Source organism: Balaenoptera physalus, assembly GCF_965194825.1.
Source record: "Balaenoptera physalus genome assembly, chromosome: 1".
NCBI classification, from domain to species: Eukaryota; Metazoa; Chordata; class Mammalia; order Artiodactyla; family Balaenopteridae; genus Balaenoptera; species Balaenoptera physalus.
Genome location: NC_138882.1, coordinates 10,584,498 through 10,599,527, shown reverse-complemented (window position 1 = coordinate 10,599,527; position 15,030 = coordinate 10,584,498). Strand labels below are relative to the sequence as shown.

The window sequence follows — 15,030 nt, the reverse complement described above, 5'->3', positions numbered from 1 at the left end:
GGGCTATATATCAGATGAAGGAACAAGAAAAAACCCCAGAAAAACAACTAAATGAAGTGGAGATAGGCAATCTTCCAGAAAAAGAATTCAGAATAATGATAGTGAAGATGATCCAGGACCTCGGAATAAGAATGGAGGCAAAGATTGAGAAGATGCAAGAAATGATTAACAAAGACCTAGAAGAAGTAAAGAACAAACAAACAGAGATGACCAATACAATAACTGAAATGAAAACTACACTAGAAGGAATCAATAGCAGAATAACTGAGGCAGAAGAACGGATAAGTGACCTGGAAGACAGAATGGTGGAATTCACTGCTGCGGAACAGACTAAAGAAAAAAGAATGAAAAGAAATGAAGACAGCCTAAGAGACCTCTGGGACAACATTAAACGCAACAACATTCGCATTATAGGGGTCCCAGAAGGAGAAGAGAGAGAGAAAGGGCAAGAGAAAATATTTGAAGAGATTATAGTCGAAAACTTCCCTAACATGGGAAAGGAAATAGCCACCCAAGTCCAGGAAGCACAGAGAGTCCCATACAGGATAAACCCAAGGAGAAACACGCCGAGACACATAGTAATCAAAATGGCAAAAATTAAAGACAAAGAAAAATTATTGAAAGCAGCAAGGGAAAAACGACAAATAACATAGAAGGGCACTCCCATAAGGTTAACAGCTGATTTCTCAGCAGAAACTCTACAAGCCAGAAGGGAGTGGCATGATATACTTAAAGTGATGAAAGGGAAGAACCTACAAACAAGATTACTCTACCCTGGCAAGGATCTCATTTAGATTTGATGGAGAAATCAAAAGCTTTACAGACAAGCAAAAGCTAAGAGAATTCAGCACCACCAAACCAGCTCTACAACAAATGCTAGAGGAACTTCTCTAAGTGGGAAACACAAGAGAAGAAAAGGACCTACAAAAACAAACCCAAAACAATTAAGAAAATGGTCATAGGAACATACATATCGATAATTACCTTAAACGTGAATGGATTAAATGCTCCAACCAAAAGACACAGGCTTGCTGAATGGATACAAAAACAAGACCCATATATATGCTGTCTACAAGAGACCCACTTTAGACCTAGGGACACATACAGACTGAAAGTGAGGGGATGGAAAAAGATATTCCATGCAAATGGAAATCAAAAGAAAGCTGGAGTAGCTATACTCATATCAGATAAAATAGACTTTAAAGTAAAGAATGTTACAAGAGACAAAGAAGGACACTACATAATGATCAAGGGATCAATCCAAGAAGAAGATATAACAATTATAAATATATATGCACCCAACATAGGAGCACCTCAATACATAAGGCAACTGCTAACAGCCATAAAAGAGGAAATTGACAGTAACACAATAATAGTGGGGGACTTTAACACCTCACTTACACCAATGGACAGATCATCCAAAATGAAAATAAATAAGGAAACACAAGCTTTAAATGACACAATAGACCAGATAGATTTAATTGATATTTATAGGACATTCCATCCAAAAACAGCAGATTACACGTTCTTCTCAAGTGCGCACGGAACATTCTCCAGGATAGATCACATCTTGGGTCACAAATCAAGCCTCAGTAAATTTAAGAAAACTGAAATCATATCAAGCATCTTTTCTGACCACAATGCTATGAGATTAGAAATGAATTACAGGGAAAAAAACGTAAAAAAGACAAACACATGGAGGCTAAACAATACGTTACTAAATAACCAAGAGATCACTGAAGAAATCAAAGAAGAAATCAAAAAATACCTAGAGACAAATGACAATGAAAACACGACAACCCAAAACCTATGGGATGCAGCAAAAGCAGTTCTAAGAGGGAAGTTTATAGCTATACAAGCCTACCTCAAGAAACAAGAAAAATCTCAAGTAAACAATCTAACCTTACACCTAAAGAAACTAGAGAAAGAAGAACAAACAAAACCCAAAGTTAGCAGAAGGAAAGAAATCATAAAGATCAGAGCAGAAATAAATGAAATAGAAACAAAGAAAACAATAGCAAAGATCAATAAAACTAAAAGCTGGTTCTTTGAGAAGATAAACAAAATCGATAAGCCATTAGCCAGACTCATCAAGAAAAAGAGGGAGAGGACTCAAATCAATAAAATCAGAAATGAAAAAGGAGAAGTTACAACAGACACTGCAGAAATACAAAGCATCCTAGGAGACTACTACAAGCAACTTTATGCCAATAAAATGGACAACCTGGAAGAAATGGACAAATTCTTAGAAAGGTATAACCTTCCAAGACTGAACCAGGAAGAAACAGAAAATATGAACAGACCAATCACAAGCAATGAAATTGAAACTGTGATTAAAAATCTTCCAACAAACAAAAGTCCAGGACCAGATGGCTTCACAGGTGAATTCTATCAAACATTTAGAGAGGAGCTAACACCTATCCTTCTCAAACTCTTCCAAAAAATTGCAGAGCAAGGAACACTCCCAAACTCATTCTATGAGGCCACCATCACCCTGATACCAAAACCAGACAAAGACACTACAAAGAAAGAAAATTACAGACCGATATCACTGATGAATATAGATGCAAAAATCCTCAACAAAATACTAGCAAACAGAATCCAACAACACATTAAAAGGATCATACACCACGATCAAGTGGGATTTATCCCAGGGATGCAAGGATTCTTCAATATACGCAAATCAATCAATGTGATACACCATATTAACAAACTGAAGAAGAAAAACCATATGATCATCTCAGTAGATGCAGAAAAAGCTTTTGACAAAATTCAACACCCATTTATGATAAAAACTCTCCAGAAAGTGGGCATAGAGGGAACCTACCTCAACATAATAAAGGCCATATATGACAAACCCACAGCAAACATCATTCTCAATGGTGAAAAACTGAAAGCATTTCCTCTAAGATCAGGAACGAGACAAGGATGTCCACTCTCACCACTATTATTCAACATAGTTCTGGAAGTCTTAGCCACGGCAATCAGAGAAGAAAAAGAAATAAAAGGAATACAAATTGGAAAAGAAGAAGTAAAACTGTCACTGTTTGCGGATGACATGATATTATACATAGAGAATCCTAAAACTGCCACCAGAAAACTGCTAGATCTAATTAATGAATATGGTAAAGTTGCAGGATACAAAATGAATGCACAGAAATCTCTTGCATTCCTATACACTAATGATGAAAAATCTGAAAGAGAAATTATGGAAACACTCCCATTTACCATTGCAACAAAAAGAATAAAATACCTAGGAATAAACCTACCTAGGGAGACAAAAGACCTGTATGCAGAAAACTATAAGACACTGATGAAAGAAATTAAAGATGATACCAACAGATGGAGAGACATACCATGTTCTTGGATTGGAAGAATCAACATTGTGAAAATGACTATACTACCCAAAGCAATCTACAGATTCAATGCAATCCCTATCAAATTACCAATGGCATTTTTTACGGAGCTAGAACAAATCATCTTAAAATTTGTGTGGAGACACAAAAGACCCCGAATAGCCAAAGCAGTCTTGAGGGAAAAAAACGGAGCTGGAGGAATCAGACTCCCTGACTTCAGACTATACTACAAAGCTACAGTAATCAAGACAATATGGTACTGGCACAAAAACAGAAACATAGATCAATGGAACAAGATAGAAAGCCCAGAGATAAACCCACGCACCTATGGTCAACTAATCTATGACAAAGGAGGCAAAGATATACAATGGAGAAAAGACAGTCTCTTCAATAAGTGGTGCTGGGAAAACTGGACAGCTACATGTAAAAGAATGAAATTAGAATACTCCCTAACACCATACACAAAAATAAACTCAAAATGGATTCGAGACCTAAATGTAAGACTGGACACTATAAAACTCTTAGAGGAAAACATAGGAAGAACACTCTTTGACATAAATCACAGCAAGGTCTTTTTTGATCCACCTCCTAGAGTAATGGAAATAAAAACAAAAATAAACAAATGGGACCTAATGAAACTTCAAAGCTTTTGCACAGCAAAGGAAACCATAAACAAGACGAAAAGACAACCCTCAGAATGGGAGAAAATATTTGCAAACGAATCAACGGACAAAGGATTAATCTCCAAAATATATAAACAGGTCATTCAGCTCAATATTAAAGAAACAAACACCCCAATCCAAAAATGGGCAGAAGACCTAAATAGACATTTCTCCAAAGAAGACATACAGACGGCCACGAAGCACATGAAAAGATGCTCAACATCACTAATTATTAGAGAAATGCAAATCAAAACTACAATGAGGTATCACCTCACACCAGTTAAAATGGGTATCATCAGAAAATCTACAAACAACAAATGCTGGAGAGGGTGTGGAGAAAAGGGAACCCTCTTGCACTGTTGGTGGGAATGTAAATTGATACAGCCACTATGGAGAACAATACGGAGGTTCCTTAAAAAACGAAAAATAGAATTACCATATGACCCAGCAATCCCACTACTGGGCATATACCCAGAGAAAACCGTAATTCAAAAAGACACATGCACCCCAATGTTCATTGCAGCACTATTTCCAATAGCCAGGTCATGGAAGCAACCTAAATGCCCATCAACAGACGAATGGATAAAGAAGTTGTGGTACATATATACAATGGAATATTACTCAGCCATAAAAAGGAACGAAATTGAGTCATTTGTTGAGACGTGGATGGATCTAGAGACTGTCATACAGAGTGAAGTAAGTCAGAAAGAGAAAAACAAATATCATATATTAACGCATGTATGTGGAACCTAGAAAAATGGTACAGATGACCCAGTTTGAAGGGCAGAGGTTGAGACACAGATGTAGAGAACGGACATATGGACACCAAGGGGGGAAAACTGCGGTGGGGTGGGTATGGTGGTGTGCTGAATTGGGCGATTGGGATTGACATGTATACACTGATGTGTATAAAATTGATGCCTAATAAGAACCTGCAGTATAAAAAAACAAACAAACAAAACAACTAATACTAAACTTTCATTGGGTTATTTGTATGGAAATATGTTAATATAAATGTTTCAGACATTACATGAAATTTCTAAAAATCTTATATGTTCTGGTATAATGTTATAAGTCATAATCCTAGTTATTACCTTAAAATGTATATCTCAGAAATAACTAATTTTCTTGTCAACTGCATTATTATGAACTTTCATCAAATTTTTAACTGTGGTCATTTTTAAGTCTTTTGTCATTTACAGACAGTTCTGTGTGTACTCTGATGCTTTTGCAAATATGTTCCTATAAAAGGGTTTCATCTTTAAGAAATTCATGGAAAAGACTCTGACAAGTACAGGTTTCTGGTAACTGACTGTACTGCTGAACTGAATGAATAAGCATTTTCAGAACTCTAATGAAAAACTGATGAACTCATAAAAGTGCTAACAAAAGATCAAGATGAAAAAAAAATTTTAATTACATGGGACTGAGTGAACTGGTGAGGATGAGTATAATTTTTGTGACTTTCTGTCTGAATTAAAAAAAAAAAATCCAACAAGGACTCAGAGGCAAAGAATATACAAATCAATTTTCACTGCAAAGTAAAGGAGCTGTTACAGTGGAGGATTACTGGACTGAATGTCAATATTATGACATAGTATGAGTGTGTTTCATGTTTGGTAATTGCAATCATTGTTGCTTTTGTTGTGGTCATCCATGAACAATGCTTGGTGTCAGTCTATTTATCTCTTGTAAAAATAAAATACAGTGTGTGTGTGTGAAAAAAAAAAACAAAAAAAACAGTGTGGTCTGAAAATATGGACACACTTTTAACCAACCAAGGTAAGATCCAACTAATAATAGGTTTAAAAATACCATGATTAAAATAAAATCATTAAATTCTGAAAGTTGTAGTCATGTTACACAGTATGAGTTTGATCAATATTTGAAGAATGAGATTCCCAAAAGTCACACAAATTTATACAGGCCCAAAGTTTAAACAGAATTAGGTTGGGTCCAAAATAAGACAAGATGATAGAAATTCCAAACGTTAAAACAAAAAGAAAATCCCAAATAGGAAGTGATAAAGTTGTCATTTTCTTAGACTCATTATCATTTGATGTATATCATGACTACCTTTGTTACAAATTGAAAGACACATACAGACTATTGAAGAGTTGAAAATTTAAACAAATCACTTGTTTTTTATGTCCTGCAGGCTAAAATAAAGTTTTTTAAGTATCAATATTTATTTCCATTGAGTTCTTACTTTAGTGAATACAAAAACATATTTAAATGTGTGTGTATATATTAATATGTACATTTTGGATATATATTCGTAATTAATATGATGGCTTAATAAGGTAATTTTGGTCAATTATAAATAAAACATCCAAGAATTTAATACAAAATAGTCATTTACAAAGATATGTAGAATTCTCCTTTTGTTATACATAATCCTGCTTTGCAGTATTTCTGTTTCATATGGGATAGAAATGACATTATAGAGACATACATAGAAAATGTCTGAAATGCAGTATTGTTTGTTCTAATCAAATGGCACTTCCAGTTTAAATTTATAAAGTAAATATCAGAATATTAGAAAAGTTTAAAACATGGTAAAGCTGAATAAATTCTTCATGGCTGTTTATTTATATACACAATTAGACTGAAATAGATGAAATTACACTTTCATTTTGTGATTCTCAAATAACTAATTCCCAAAGCATAGACATAAAAAAATCCACAGTACACCTAGAATCCAACTAAGGACATATATTAAAGATGTCAGGGATATGGAATTGCATTTTTCTAAGCTCCGAATGGTGTGTCTCTTTTTTCCTTAAATATGTAACCAGCAGGACAGATCAGGTTTGCTAAGAGCCTCAGGAAGGTATCTCTGCAGGTGGAGAGTTGGCTGGGACGGCACCGCAGAACAGAGACATGGAAGGTGTTAGATGAAGGCAAATGCTTCCACCTGCAAACCTCCGGGGATTTTGTACCTCATGCCCACATAAAGCAGAAAAGTCATAGATTCATCTGCAAAGCTGTTTGGTTTTTGCTTTTTATGAAACCAGAGAAATAGCTCCCATGCTTTTTCATGCTTTAAACGGTTAAACGACTTACCATATGACCTCCTTGTCTTGTGACCTGAGGATATGTCTCGCATGTATTAGTGTGGCTTCCGCCACCTATTGCTGACCTATTCTACCCATCAGCCCCTGTTGTGCCTAAGCAGTAGCCATTCCCTCCTGTAGAGAGTCCTCAGATGACATGATAGTGATTGTATGTACCATATTATTCCAAAGTCACTCGACATCCTATGAACATTCAAATTGTATGTATAGAGTAGACGAGTAGTTCAACAATAGTGTGTCCAAGACAGCGATAACTAGCCCCAGTTTTAGTTGTTTATTCTGTTCCCTTGTGTCCAAACAGACCAATAGGAGGAGAAAAGAAGGAAATGGTTGTTAGTTTGATGTAGCCCTTCATTAAAATAGCAGGAGGGAAGAAAATAACAATAGTTTCTTGATCTCTAACTTCCTGTCTCTGGGATGCATTTAGATAACCTTCATTGGGAAAAAACTTCATATGCCATAATGACACACAAATAAAATAGTGCCAGACATGAATCTACAATATTCTTTCAGTATTATTGCTTAATCTCCTATATAAAATAGATTGTAGTCTAAATTCTGCTTAGACCTGTCAAATTCACCATTGTTTGGACCTCATGGAAAATTTTAACTGTGTTACTAAGAGGATTTTTATAACCCAAATATGTGTCACAGAATCTCAGAAGCTTCTCAGATGTATTTTTAAATGCAAGAAATGTGCAGTTAATTGAATTTTTTATAGTGCTCACATATTAACAACATCCACACTCTCCAATATTTCTACTGAGAATTCTCATTGGTACCTGACGACCCTTTGCAGTGACCTGTTATTTCAACTTTATTTCAAATAATTAAAAACTTGTTAAATCTATTTTTAATAGTGTTTTTAGACACTTTAATCTTGCTCCATGAAGCCCTTTTCTATTTTCTCTCACTAACCTTCACTTTCCTTCCAACCTGCAGCAACCTACGAACAGCTAACTTAGGCCCCTTTTCCATACAGTTTTCTCTGATATTTTCTTTTATGCTGGTCAATTTTTCCTTTCCCCCGATTCTCCATCAATTTATTTCTCCCTGCTTTGCGACCTGAAGGGTCAGCCCTTCAGCACGCAGTCAGGGAGGAGCGGCTTTGAGCGCAGGCACGGGGGCCCCCATGGCAGGTGGAGGAGAAACCCACCAACGCGTAGGAAGGCAAATTCCTCTGAGCCACAAATGCGCCAAAGGGTGTTTCCTCCTCGGAGAAACACAGTCTCACTTATGATCAGACACTGCCATCAGAAGGCGCCAACTGAAACTGAGTAACACGAACTGAAACGACTGGCTTAGTTCAGGCACCTCTGGGAATTTGACAGTAATCTTTCTAACCTGCTACCTCTGTAGAGGCCCACTCTTAACCATCCTCGGCCTTAAAGGATTTATTAGAAGCATTACCTTCCCAAAGAAGCTCTAGGTGTGCCAAAGAAGATTTCGGGGCACATTTTACTGTGGACACTAGAGAAAGGAAGAGTCTAAACAGGTAGTCACAAACTTTATTTATGAATGCAAGGAATAATAAATGTGTAAATTTGGCTGAAAATAAGATAATGGGAAGAGGTGGGACCTATGGGAATCCCAGACTTCAAGCACTACCTGTTATTATTCAATTTAAAAATGCTAATTGTAGGGCTTCCCTGGTGGCACAGTGGTTGAGGATCTGCCTGCCAATGCAGGGGACACGGGTTTGAGCCCTGGTCTGGGAGGATCCCACATGCCGCGGAGCAACTAGGCCCGTGAGCCACAATTACTGAGCCTGCGCGTCTGGAGCCTGTGCTCCGCAACAAGAGGCCGCGATAGTGAGAGGCCCGCGCACCGCGATGAAGAGCAGACCCCGCTTGCCACAACTGGAGAAAGCCCTCGCACAGAAACAAAGACCCAACACAGTCATTAAAAAAAAAAGAAATGCTAATTGTAGAAATGCAGATATAAATATTTTATGTTTATGACTACTGATCCAAAATAAAGTTTTCAAAAGTTAAAAACTAAAATATATACATGTTATATTTAGAGGGATGATAAATACTTGCCACTGAATCCTCACATGCTCACCCTACACAACGTACTTGTTTTGGTCATACGACTGCACTGTGTGATATACAAATTTTTTCTCATATATCTTACAGCTGGTCTAGATGCTTTTCGAACGTTCCTAAAATCAGAGTTCAGTGAAGAAAACGCTGAGTTCTGGCTTGCCTGTGAAGACTTTAAGGAAACAGAAAGTGCAGAAAAAATTGCTTCCAAAGCCAAGATGATTTATTCTGAATTCATTGACGCTGAAGCCCCTAAAGAGGTGAGTGAAATATTCCACAGCAGTGAACATGTATCTGCTAACAAATCTGCTCCCAATTGAAAGGCGCGAAGTCCATCTCCAGGGAAATTAAATTGTCACTATGTATTCAAACAGAAAATGTTGGCAAATTCGAAACGAAGTTCCTTACCGTGATCCTCTGGCACTGATTCAGCAAATATTTTTAAGCACCTTCTATGTGCTTAAAGGTTTCTGTTTTCTGAGCACAACACGCAGCCTCTTAAAAACAGTCTAATATGTCAAAAATTAACAGCTCTACAGAAATCCTACTTAAATGTGCTGCTGGATTTCAAAGTCACTTTCATTTTCCCTTTTGTAAACCACGGACGTCAATTTGGAATAAAAATTTTAAAATCAAAAAGGTATGTATGTGAGGGGAAAAAACAACGACTAACCAACAGTGTAAATTCTTTATATTTACTACTTTGGAGACCCACAAACAGCATACAATGACGTCTTCCCTTCCAAAAGAGGGGTTTGCTTACCTTTATTTCGTTGATGGGTGTTGGGCTGCACCCCCGCTGGCCTACGAGGCCTGCACTTGCCCAGCTTCAAGACCGAAGAAAGAGCCCGGAGTCAGTGAAAGAGTCATCAATAGTTTAATGGATGGCAGAGCTTAAATGTCTGAAGCACGGTCCTGGAGCGACACCCCACCATGTGTTGTGGACGACGGGCAGGACGTGGCGGCCGACGTCGCAGGGGAGTGGGGGGGCGGGGGGCGGGGGGCGGGGAATAGGGAGGTTCCCATTTATAGGGGGAATTGCCATCAGCTGGGCTCATCGGTTACCAGGGAAACCAGCAGAGGGGGCAGGGCCCTCTTAGCCCCTCTGGCTAAGTACCTTCTCCGGGCAGAGGTCTTCCCTTATTAAACTATCAAAGGGGAGCCATTCTGATATAAAGATTAGATCACTAGCTGGGGCTGAGGGGCAAGTATGTAGAAAGGGCTTTAGAGAGAAACCTGCAATGACTCCAAGAATAGACCCCATAAAGTGTTTTATGTGTGTAACATCTCATTTATATTTGACTTCATTTCCAGAACCAAACCATGATCATCTCTGCACACCCCCTTAATGTTTAACTATATATATATATTTTAAAACTTCTTTGATTCCTCACTAAATATAACATATGCAGAGAGTTTTAACGCATAAGCAGCAAACAGGAACCTATATGAAACTACTAGCACCAAACATAAACCACTAGCACAAGTCATCATCTTTCCCTACAGAGTTGAAACACTGATATCCTCCTAAGTGACAGTTACTACATTTTCTAATCCAAAATTAAAATTCATGGTATGAGAAGTTATTGTACTAGCGAGAACAGAGGACAGCATAGATGAAATGCAAACATTTCCGAAAATCTAGGGCATAAAGTTGCCGTATCAACAGTTCAAGTTTTAGATGGACATTAATTACTGTAGCATATATTGGTAAAGTATAACATCACAGACATGTGAAACAATTGAAGCTTAGCCTGAAATTCAAAGGGGGAAAGAGAAAAGAACATAACTCCTGTGGAGCTATTTCAACATTCATTTCCCAGTCACTATCTAAAAATCAATAAATAATTCCGGAAAACTGAAAATGTATTATATAAGATTTGTCAAGTTGATTAATGTCTCATTCCCTAAAAGGCTTTGAAATCAACTCTAGAGGTATCCTATTTACTGTGGTATTGGTTTGAAAGTCAGATGTTTTTCTTCTTTATGAATCCATCTACTGAATGATTATTTTAAGATAACATTCTCAAATATTATGTATAAAAAATCTTCTAGTAAGAAATGTAATCTTTTAATTATAGCTGGATTCAAAGTTACAATATATAATAAATTCTCAACTTGGACAAAATAGTTTTGTTTTTTTTCCTAATCTTCCCTTCCAAAATAAATTTATATGGTAATAATTTTTAAAAAATAGTACAGTTACTATTTTAGGATATAAAACTTTCATACTTTTTAATAATTTGTCCATCTAATTAATTTTTACTACATAAAATATAATTAAATTTATGGCTGCTTTTCAAATAATAGATTATACTGTCTCCTTGAAGTGTCCAAAAAGGTTATTATTGGGTATGACAAAATTCTCATTGAAGACAAAGAAGTGTGTATATACATTTGCAACAGTCATTATCTTTCCAATTATTTGCCATTAATTATTTCCAATTCCAATTACTAAAGTGCATTTGTCTCTTATATACCAATTGCAGTCTTCAAGGTATCTCTCTATAGTCCATCAGTTATACGTTAAATATAATACGACTGTTACTATGATTCATTAAATGAATTTTTTTTTGAGTGCCTGTTCCCACAATGAAGTCACAGAGTAGAAGGGGAGATTGACATGTGATAAAAAACAGTCAAATACACGATAAGCAATTTAATAATTTAAATAATTAAAGTTTGTTATTAGCACAGTGGGAAAGAGCGATTAAGTCTACCTTGAGAATTTAGGGACGGATTTGCCGGGTGGTTCACATATGAAAAAGGTTATGTCATTAAAAATAAGAAATATTTATCAAGAGAGCAAATGAGAAAAGAATATTTCAAACTGGGGGCACAGTGTGTCGCCTGGATGTACAAAGCTCCCTAGCGTTTTCCAGAAATCACAAGCATTTTGATATTGCTAACGAGAAGCAGGAGGATAAGGCCAGACAGGCAGCAGTAGAGATAAAGAGAGGGTGGGAAGTAGCTTAGATTTATCTAGTAGGCGGGCTTCACATGACAAAGTGATATGTTTGATATGGAGGTTGGAAAATATGATTTTCCTAAGTGGAAAATTAATTCAAGAATGAGATTCACATGAAAGTATTCTCCATTTTTCTATATTCAATTATAGTTGTAAAACTGACTCTCATAAAGAATCAAAATTATAACCAATTTCCTTGCTAGAAAACCCTAAAACAGAGAACAATGACAAAGTCACGTTATCCAGATATCTATTAAATCCCATTTAGTTTCTTTTCAACTTTTTATGTCTTTATTTCCTCATCTATAAAATTACAAGCATGACAATAATTTTTAATTGATGCAAATAGACAATTTACAATTAGACTATACTAAATTTACTAAATGATCCCTGTCTATAAATTGATGTTACTAATGGTTCTCAGTTTCCTATTCTAATAGGCAAAACTGCACACAAAAATTGAAATTTCAGGTCTCTATGAGAGATGATAATAATCGCAGTGAACCTCATGCCCTCTCCCTTACAGTGTTACCATCTCTCTGGTTTCTACACTAATCATGTGATGTAGTGGAAAACCTAAAGGTTAGAGATACAGATTCAAATCCTGTAATCTTGTGGTGATCTATTTCACCCCTTTGAGCCTTAGTTTCCACGTCTAAAAACGTATCTATGAAAAAGCATGTAGCCACCACACAGGAGAGATGAAAATGATGAATGAGATCAAGCGTCTAGTGTTTACATGGGGCAGAACAGTTTTTAAAAAGTTTTAATCCTTTTTTTTTTTTTTTTTTAGTTGGAGTATAGTTGCTTTACAATGTTGTGTTAGCTCCTACTGTTAATCCTTTTTTTCTTTACACAAGTCACTATAAGTGCTACTGAATCTACCTGAAAACATCCATTAACTAACTATAAAGAACACTTGAGGAAAAGCCACTTTAAAAGACTTGATAAATGTATATATGTGAACACAAATTAGAAAAACATGACAGCAAATCATTAGTTTCAGATAGAAAGAGCTACTCATTGAATGGATTGTACCTAAGTATTTTCAGAAGGTACTGCAGGAAAAAAAAAAATAAGTGTGAGCCAGATATTTTGACTAAGTGATTTGAAAATGAGAAAATTATTAGATAAGCAATATATATTTTAAAGTGCCCTTACTTTGCACACAGTAAGAACTTGTGAGTGGCAAAGAAAAAAAATTCTTAAACTTGTATTTATTCTTCCTTCAATTTGGACCACTAATTTCACAATATTTGGAAATTTTCAAAAAAATATTACTTGGTTTCAAAAGAATGTAAATCTTCAAAAAATGGAAACAATATTTTTATATTCAGCTAAGACACTGACATATTTTAACTATTTATGTTTTATTTATATCATTTATATACATTATGTTTGTATCATCACTCCCTTATATTAGAAAGAAAATTGGTCAGGATGGAAAATATGTGATTAAAGAGAAAATTATGCTGATTGTCATTCTGTGAGATTAGAAAATATTCCAAATCATACTACACTGTAATGTTTAAAACTTATATAAATTCAACTTCATAGTATGACCAATCCAGGAACAAATACATTGGCAGTTTCTTAAGTAAAAAATGTTAGTACAAAATATTTAATTCCTAAATGTATTTATTAAATGTGAGGACGTCATAACATGAAACAGAAGCAACTATAGTCATAAAGGAAAAGATGTCTTAACGGGTTGTGCAGGACACTTTTTAAAATACCTCTGTCTGGATTTTTTGCTTTTATTTTTATTGTAGTACAATGTTATTTATTGACTCGTATTTTTATTTCACATCAATAGTTGCTTATTCTGTGCCTACGATTCACCTTCATTAGATAAATTCCCTCCATTGGAAGGGAAGCTGGGTCTAGGCAAGAGAACAGGTAATAAACACAGAAGTATAATGCAATGTTCTGTGTGAATGAGGCAGCTCGATAAGGAAATGCAAGAAAATAAAACAGGTTGAAACTATGGTTTGGCTCAAAAGAAACTTTCAACCTAATTGGGTTAAAAAATGAAATTTCTAGAACTGATTTCTAGAACTAAATTAAGTTCTAATTTCTAGAACTTTGCTATTTTTTCTAAGAAAAAAATAGCAAAGCAACAAATGATTAAGTGCAAAAAAAAAAAAAAAAAAAGAAAAGTAACAGGTGAAATTGTTTGCATTATACCTAAAAGGATATAATGATTGAATAGTTCTGAGGCAGGATATTGAGATAAGGCCTTTATTTCAAATGAGGTTAGTTTTAAACCAAGTCTTGAGGGAAGAGACAGAATTCTTGGTAGAGAGAAGGCCATGGGCATCTAGAGGCGTTTCCTGATATTACTGGAACGCCAATTTTGTATCCTCCATTTTGTATTCCTATTTTCTTTGCATTTTTTAAGTGTCACTTCCACAATGTGCTGATGTTATTTTGAGTCTTGGTCCTGCCCCACAAGTGGGTGCTTGCCAACAGTGCCCCCCAACTATTGAATCACCTCCAGATAAAATGCATGCTTTTTTATTAATTTCCTAAGTTTTTGTACACTAATCAATAGATAGGTGTCTATTACATACCAAGCACCTTGCTGGTGCCACTAAGAAAAAGACAGTCTCTGAATAAATAAAGCTAACCATCTTGGTGGGAAAACTGTAGTTAAAAAAGATAATTACAATGAACTTTCATGAGTGTTGAGATAGGGAAATACAGGTGATGTGGTCGCATGCAACAGGAAAATCCAAGTCTAAGGGATCAGGAAATGTACCTTGAAAGAAGTTAATTAGTAAGCTTTGGTCAGAAATTTGAGTGTAGACGGAAACAAGACAAAATGGGAGGAGGGAAGGATGATAGTAGTGGAAGTGGAGGTCAACCAAAGGACCCACTGGTGCCTGGAAGGCTAGTCCAGTAGTGAAAGAAGCCTAGTAC

The 15,030-nt window shown here is 35.8% G+C and overlaps 1 protein-coding gene across 1 annotated transcript in view; it reads left to right on the top strand.

Annotated features, from left to right (window-relative positions):
* Positions 1–8,999: 8,999 nt before the first annotated feature.
* The window catches only part of RGS21 (regulator of G protein signaling 21), a 16,928-nt gene continuing 10,897 nt past the window's right edge, over positions 9,000–15,030 (top strand). The window contains exon 1 of the mRNA XM_082428338.1: positions 9,000–9,400. Coding sequence (XP_082284464.1) covers positions 9,152–9,400 — 249 coding nt within the window. The 5' untranslated portion in view covers positions 9,000–9,151. The remainder of the gene's footprint in view (positions 9,401–15,030) is intronic.